The sequence below is a fragment of the Somniosus microcephalus genome, chromosome 9, assembly GCF_052327205.1.
Source record: "Somniosus microcephalus isolate GS21.2 chromosome 9, FLI_Smic_1.0, whole genome shotgun sequence".
Lineage (NCBI taxonomy): Eukaryota > Metazoa > Chordata > Chondrichthyes > Squaliformes > Somniosidae > Somniosus > Somniosus microcephalus.
Window position 1 is genome coordinate 188,159,242 of NC_140995.1, and position 8,558 is coordinate 188,167,799.

The 8,558-nt window shown below is 41.9% G+C and overlaps 1 protein-coding gene across 2 annotated transcripts in view; it reads right to left on the minus strand.

The window, feature by feature from the left end:
* tbx18 (T-box transcription factor 18) overlaps positions 1–3,650 on the minus strand; it is a 32,263-nt gene extending 28,613 nt beyond the window's left edge. For both annotated transcript variants that reach the window (XR_015079597.1, XM_085997702.1), the window contains exons 1-4: positions 3,107–3,650; positions 2,543–2,717; positions 1,721–1,822; positions 383–554 (exon numbers count right to left, since the gene is read on the minus strand). Coding sequence is in view for 1 of the 2 variants with exons in the window: in XM_085997702.1 (XP_085853828.1) it covers positions 383–554; positions 1,721–1,822; positions 2,543–2,717; positions 3,107–3,326 (669 nt within the window). In the remaining variant the exon portion in view is untranslated. The remainder of the gene's footprint in view (positions 1–382; positions 555–1,720; positions 1,823–2,542; positions 2,718–3,106) is intronic.
* Between the last annotated feature and the right edge of the window lie 4,908 nt (positions 3,651–8,558).

Sequence of the window (8,558 nt, forward strand, 5' to 3'; positions counted from 1 at the left end):
TCGATCCCAAATAGTCATTTGTCTTTTCAAAAAAAAATTAAGTCTCGTTGTCTATTTAATGACCCTTGCCTTGCTTAAATAAACATGTTACCTAATCTGTGGCCATCTCATAAAGTTTGAGGTATTTCTAAACAAACTTAGCCGAGTAGAGGCGTCAGGGACACCGCTCAAAGCGTGTGCCAGACTCGTTTACTGGCGGTCAAAAAAATGCAAGGAGACATTAGCACTAATTTGATTGCGGAATTACTGAATCAATTTTAAAAGAATACTCATACTGTTCAATCCTGGTGGTTTTGAAGTGATCTGCGCGCTACGAAAACAAGCAGATCTCTTCTGCAGTTACATAAGTGACGGCCGAGGAGAATAGGCACTTGGCACTCACATGCCCCTGGTCGTCCAGCTCGTTGTTGGTGAGTTTGAGTTTGTCGAAGCTGATGACCTGTCGCATCCAGGTATCTCCCGAGGCTGGAGAGTCCGGATGGATGTAAACCCGAGGAGGGACTGGAGAATCCGCATTCCCAGCCACCATCCACTTGGAGCTGTGATACACATACCTGCAGCAGGGGCAGAGGACAGCAACAAGCTCAGCACCTCCATAAATGGCAACACTTCTTAACAATTAAAAAACAGACACCTTTCCTATTTAAAATATTTTTTTCCACTTTACAATTTCCATTTTACTGATTAAAATCAACATGAAATCGTTTGGAAACTCGAGATGTCCAGTCAATAATGTTCTTCCAGATTACCCGGAAAGAGAAATGCCTTGTTAGACAAGATTTCAAAACCTTATAGGTTCCTTGCGTAAGTGTCAGTTTTGTGATGAATCAAACTTTGCGAATCAATTTTCATAGGCTTATTTTAAAGATATACAAGAGGATTGTTAAGAGGACACGCATTAGTGCTGGGGGATGCAAACGATGAGAGGTTGAGCTTAGCTGCTCGGAGATATGAACTGTTGCAAAGGTGTACGGTTCTGCTTGGAGCTGTGGAAGCAAGATATCGATATATACTGGGAAATGTGTACTATGGCAGATGATCTGTATACTAAAGATTGGACATATAAAATGTCGTTGGTTACGATTACTGTTAGCAGATTTGGACTATGCGAGATACGCGACAATTTGAAACATGGACTATGGGAGATGTACATTACTGTGGAGAGATATATACTGCTCCTGGGGGAAATCACTGAGAGCGGTAGGTCTTAATGTGGAGGATATAGATTGTTGGCGGCAGAGATTTCATGTGTGGCTCAGGTCAGTCGGTTGTTATATATGACTGAGTATACATCGATGTAGAGATCATGGGCTGTATAAAGGAGGGAAATGGCCAACTATTAACTTTGAGAATTCGGGCAATGTCTCCTTTCCCAGAATGTAGTTGTTCTGATTAATACAGAAGAACACAACGAGAAAAGGGCAATTCGGCCCCTCCTAACTCTCTCAGACTAAGCCCCAACTGTTCTATTCAGCTGTCTATTTATATCTGTTCAACTGTTTGTATTCTAGCCCAGACTCCCTGACCCTGCATACCTACAATTCTACACACTTCGGTTAGTAAATACTTAAAACCCTTGTCTTTATGTGGTCGGGCCTCTTACTTTATTTGGCTGACGGCTGCCTTTAGCCTCAAATACTTTATAAATACACGAGTTCCAATAGACAGAGCCCACCGCTTCATCACAGTTCCAAGCAGCTCTGTGCTCAGGACTCGTTACCTGTAACGCTTATTGTCCACTGGGATAATGTCCATGGCGATGTAATACTGCTGATGGGGATCCAGACCCGTGATTTTCACCCGCATAGCCGGGAACATTCTCCTAACAGAGAAAAATAAATACATGAACAAAACAGCTTTGAGAACAACAAAAAAATCTAAAAATATTGTACCCGGCAACTGTTAAAACTGTTCGATCCCGCTCCGTCTGTCACACAAGGCGCTGTTGCAGAATTATTGAGGGTGAATAAAGTATTTTACAGCAAGGCCATCGTCACCCGCCATTATAAACAGTCGGAGAGAAGGAGCCGACTTAACTAGAGCGAGCAGTCCCAAAATATCTCTGCTTTAAAAATACCGGATAGCCTTTCAATCTGTGCTGGACAATAATCAAAAACATAAATCCAGCTCCTTGGGCAGAGTAACAGAAAAGCTTCTACAATAGATGTTTTTCTGCTACGAAGTTACAGTTTGCCCATACGAATCCACAATGAAGCTCGTTTAAAACTTTTACAAGCGGACGCATGTGGGTTTAATCACAAACGAATCTGAAATGTATGTTCCTTGATATACAGAAAATAACTTTAATCTTCAGTGCAATATCAGGCTACTCGGAGCCCAGCGAAATGGGGCGCATTCAAATAACGCCAATCAAATCAACAGACACACGGAGGGAAGAGTTAGCGACAAACAACTCGAGTTTACATTCTGTATAACGAATCCACCAGCATTTACGTCTAACTTGTAACTAACTCCAAAAAAATCAAGTGCACCCTGACTGGCTGGTATTTCGGGACACGCACGCACACGCTGCCGGACTGACCTTCCTGCTTTCGTTATGATCATCTCGGTGCCGATATCGTGAAACCTTTTCCACAGATCAGCACCTTGAAGTTCGACGTGAATGTCCTCCCGAGAGGTGCCGCACTTGGGCGGTGCATGGACCTTACTGACTATTGGAGGAGAAGGGCACTCCAACGCATCGTCCCCGTTCAGAACTGAAGCATCAAGGAAAAAAAGAAACACATGAAAGTACCGCGATTATAGCGTGAGATTTTACATTTAGAGACAAAATAAAATGAGACAGTGAAACTTTAATTATATTTTAAAAAAACTGATGGATGTTTTAGTTGCATATATAATTTCTACCAAATGCATAGAAGCGTAAAATGCAAATGTATTTTGTTTATTTACCAGCAACTAACGGAAGCCGAACGTCACAAATATTAAAATCTGAAACCGATGGTTGCAAAAGTAGAAAAGGAGTTTTTGCTTGATTAAAACTAAAGTCACATTCGGTCTGTAACCGGGTGGATTCCGTCTGTTTCAAGAAGTCATTAGGTAAACAGTAAGAGCTGAGGGTGCTAACTTAAGAGTGGGAACTCACCCGGTCGCTCGCTGTAGTCAGTGCCACCGTTTCTTTCATCGTCGGAGTTCCTGTCCTTACTCGACATGTTCACAGTCTGGCTTGTTATATCTTTCATCTCAACACTATTCTCGCAGCGTTCGTCCAGTTTCCTTTTCTTTTCCGCCCCGATCAGTGCTTCCACGGAAAAGGCATGAGCTTTCAAACTCATGGTGGACGGCGATCTCCTTTTCTCAGCCATTCCACTTCGGGCTGTGTGTGTGTGTGGTGGGGTGTGTGTGTGTGTGTGCGATACAGAAGGTTTTTTTTCTCTAAAAGTGAAGTTCTTTTCCAAACTCCCAGACGGAATCCAGTGCGCAGATTATTCCTGGGGAAACGTTATGGGGTTTAGAGAGAGAGAGAGAGAGAGAGCGAAGGGGGCTGCGACTCGTCCAATGGGCCAGATGGACTGACATGGACTGGGGACGCCGCGGGTGGACTCTATGAGCGCAATTAGGGCTGGTAATTGAATTTTGTTGCCTTGATCTGTCAGCACTTACAAGCAGGAGAGCGGTGGACATACTTCATCCGTCCAGCTCCACGCGTGTCAGTTACAGGCGGCGGGAGGCGGGGACCTGTCAATCAGCCGGACTGCGCCCTATCAGCTGGCGGCGATTGTCCTGCTGGGCCTATGGGAGCACCGACCTCATTACCATTTTCTTCTTTTTGTCCGAATATGGGACAGAGCCCTGGGCATCGAGTCAACAGGTTTCTGCTCCCACATTGGCCGTTCTTGGAGTGTGCCATCACAATTTAAGGAAGCTTTACTCTAAGCCCCCTTTCAGGCTGTGCCATCGACAGGAGCCGATCCAGATCATAAACTGCCGGGCGCGGTCTTTGTTTTTAACACACACACACACACACACATAAACAAAAATAATATTACACTGAAGCAAAGTCTCAAACAAACCCAATAACAAGAACAGATTTCCAACCGGGTAAGGGGAAGCGGGAACTATAACTCATTCAGGGAGGCATTGTAGGCGGTCTAAAATGAGAATCACCTCTGATCTCCAGAGATTATCCGCGGGAGAGATGGCATTGCGGTAGACTAACACACAGGTAAGTATTAAGAAGGATTTCATACAAAAACGAGTAACATGTCCAGCCAATATTTCAACACACCACCGGTGCCAGTAGGCTGATTTGTAATTGTAGACTTATATGGAGTGAGTGGCAAATATATTGCGGATAGTGGTTAAATCATAGACAGATGCATAGCAGGACATCTTGACAGAATAACATAAGGTTTCAAAATATGTCAACAAGTCCTAATATGAGAGGCAATAAATGCCAGTGGTTAGACGGATAAAAGGGAAATACGTCAAAGTGATTAACAAAAATCCTCTGGTAAATTATAAATCGATGTCCAGCAATATAATTTTTTTTAAATCAGCACAGCTGGCGTTTGTGTGTTTCCTATGATGGGAAACGACTTTTAAATAAAAACAAATAATGGCTTAAATTAAAACCAGTAACGAGACAGAGCGTTTGCCGAGCTGTCCGTTCATTTTCAAAGCGCCGAGACCGCAGCGAGTTGTTTGAACCCGATATACTGCAAGAACAAAATCTGGACCCAGACAAGAACAAAAGTAAACCGTTTCCACACTCGCTCAGATATTTATAAATTTCACGGTATCCCATTTGCGACACAGCTTAACATAACTGCAAGTTGTAGGAAACGTTCCAATAACTATTATTTTTCAAGACGTTCCCATAATTTAATGCTGAAACTGTTTCAGCTGGACCCAGAGTAACGTTACATAAACAGGTACATTGGGGTTTAATTCAGGGTGTTAGTGTCCGATAATTTGATAAGGGTAGAAACATCTTAATGTGCTTGCAAACATCTTCAGTTGTCTGTCACAGGGCCAGATAAGTTTACAACACAGAAGGAGGCCCATACGACAATGGTGTCTGTGCTGGCGCCTTGCTAAAGTATTCCCAAACTAATCCTATTGCCCTGCTCTCTTCCAATAACCCGGCATATTCCCCTGCTTCAAATATTTATACAATTTTCTCTTATAAAGACGCGAGGTCTCGTCCACAGTCATTTCCTGTGGCCGAGCGTCCCATGATCCAACTGTCTGCCAAAGGACATTTCTCCGAACCCCTCTCCTCACTCCGGTGGCGATCCTTTTAAAGTTATGGCCCCCCTCTTCACTGACTCCCAGCCATTTCTTATATTTTCTTTTGTATACGAGGTTTCCACACGCTCTATTATCAGGGAAATTACCTTTACATATCCTTATATATACATTGCATACACAGCATATATACATTATTGTGAGGACTATTTTTACATAATATTAAAATATCGATCGTTTGCTATAAGGTTGTTTCAGAATGGCGATTTATTTTATTTTAATAAATCACCCACAAACAGATATTATACATTTACCATCAATCTTGAATCATCATATCCAACATTTTTAAATACACGTCAAGAACACGCAGCTCAGATGGCATTTTGAGTTTAAAAAAACTCAAAAAAAGTTACAAAAGTCAAATATACAATAATAAATAAAAGTAATAATAAATAAAGTAAAATATATAGTTCTGTTAACCAGGTAGTTTTTGTTTTGCTTTAGCAATGCGTTAAAGAAATATATATTTCTCTGTTTTTTGCGATTGCACACCAATTTTTCCCAAAATTATATTCCCTGCTTCGTACCCCCACCCCTCCCACCCGCTCTCAGACCTCAGCGGTCTGCTATATGATTGAAAGTAGATTGGAAGCATTAGATAAGACTGAATGCCCATTTGCTGGCGCTAATTAAATCAGTTGGATCAAGTCTATCGATAAGAGTGAAATGCCGAAAATGAACAAGTCCAGCTGTCAGGATTTTCTCCTCTCTCCCCGGCCACGATCCCCCACCCCGCCTCTTTTCGTTTCTTCGTCCTCTCAGCACCTCTGGTCTCCTGTTATCCGCCAGCCCCCACGAATTACCAAGTCCTTCACAGCTTGGCACCGACCTGCTCACCTTTCCGAGACTTCAAAGCGAAGTTAACACCCCTGTGGCGACCAGGCCCTTGTCAGCTCCGGATTGCCGCACTCCGTGAAAACAATACCCCCTACAAACTAACAAAAAAAAACCAGAATAAGCAATAACCCAGAATATATCTTCCACGACAGAGATGTGCAGCTGGATTTTAGCATCAAACGAATGGACGAACACTCACAGATTTATCTTCCTATTTGTTGAGTAATTTAGAACACAGCTCCTCAGTATATAAATGTAAATAATTCCCAAACACCTTTCTCCAGCATTGCCCATTGACCAGGTCATCTGCAGTTTATCAGGATGTGTGCTCTGCATAACCTCTCTCTATATACTCGGCACACTATCTATACTCTCCACACTCTTATAATATTCAGATTCTAATGCAGGACACTACATTGATCTGCAGAAACATACAGTTAATTTCGTAGAGGTTGGAAAAGTTAATATTTTAAATTGTTTCTGTTTGGGGAATATATGAAAATAACAACCCGACCCGGTAGATCCGTACGAGTTGTTGTCTGATTTTAAGCCCAGCTTCGCCTCCCCCGCCCCACAAGATGCAGAGTGACACATAATACGAACAATATTCTGTGGACTAAATTACTGAGAGTTTGTAAAGACTGAAGTCCGTGCGTTACCCGTGCAATGTAGTCATTGTAACATTAAAGCTTTAAATTCAGTTACCGATTGGATCGCAAATCATACAATCAGATGCATTTCATTTAACCCGCCCATCATCGTATATGCCGAGGGTTTATCATTCGGATTCTGACCAAGCTCCCGTTGATGGCGGTAGGTACCAGTTTAAATACATTATATAACGAGGGCGGTGAGATTCGTGCCAGGCTGCAACCAGAAGCCTTGAGATATTTGTTGTACAAACATTGCCTTCATTTAAAATCTCCCCCAAAATGCACAAATGTCCTTAATTTGGGCAAAGGAGAAACTTAGCGCCAGGCTTAATAGAGTAAAACAAAACGGATCGCCTATCTGTAGACTTGAGAAGGTCTTGCATTCAGCTCACACGGGTGGCTTTTGTAAAAAACATCGATTATTATTTGCTTTTCATTTCTGAGGAAAGGCGGCAAAATAAACTGTAAAAGTGTTGTCCTGGGTATCAGTCACTGCCAAAGAAACCTTAACTCGGCCGATCCAGTTCAAATTAACAATAATCAGGTTTTTAAGAAGGGCTCACACTTCAGAAAAGATAAAGCGCTAATTTTGGAATGACCTGGCTGTAACCGTGGTTGTATCTTGTCCTGAGCGGTTATTACAAATTGGTGTGATGTTTCGCCAATGAACAGATGCTTTTCAACCTCGTGGTTCGTGTTTATCTGTATACAGCCCAGTGTTGATATATAATTATAGTTCTAATAAAGTAGCTCTTTATTGCTTTGAGAAGGAGAGAGAAACAAGTTGGGGTTTTCACTCGTGGTTTCACTGTAAACGAGTCATCCTTTGCATCTCAATCTGTATTTGTACTGTCTAAAACTTAATCTAACCGCCACATATAAACTTTAAACAAAACAACCCAAACACAATTGTTTTGCAGATTACATCGCAATAAATTCCCAACACTTTTTACACCGATTAACGCCCTGTGCTTAAAGATGCACAGTGAAAATGATACGGTTCAGTGTTATGGAATTCCTTTTCCATTTATAATGGTAACTCCAGTCTGCAGAATCCACACACATGCTCGTCAGTGCAATTAACCCGTTCAGTACTGTGTCGCAATGGTCAAAACACGTTCCCCACCACATCTGTACAAGTGGAACTTTGCAAATTTCTAATGGCCAGTATTATGAAGTAGATCTTTCAAAAAAATACATAGCGTCAAGGATCATCCCTTAACTTGCAGTATAGGCGGAGTAACACATTCATAGGATTTAGCAAGGCTATTCGGGGAAAAAAACAATGACAAGGGCAGTAACCTAATCTTCACAGAACCGATTAAATAGCTTATTTAAGCGAACTTATTACTGTATATGAATTCATCATGTTGTACTTATCGCTACACAGTACAATAACAACTTCCCTGAATTAAAAAGAAATCCAACAACATTCTGACAAAACTGCAAGCTTTAATGAAAACAGTGAACAATTGTTGACAGTCCCCACCCCCGCCACCTATGAAGCTGGGGTTAATGTATATTGTGCCACCTACTGTTGACATCGAGGTATCTCATCCATCCTCTGTTTAGACACTCGTCTTTTCGCTGCACTGACAGGAAACGGAAGTTTTCCTTTAAATTCCTCGCCGACGTATTATTAAAATCAATTATTTCGATATTATTAATATTTAGAAAGCGGTGCAACTGAAAAACGTTACGAGTGGGGGGGGGGGGCAGAATTGTAATTAATTTAGAAACTGCCCATCAGTGAGTAATCCGATAATTTAGTCAGTGCATTGAGACTGGAGAAGGACA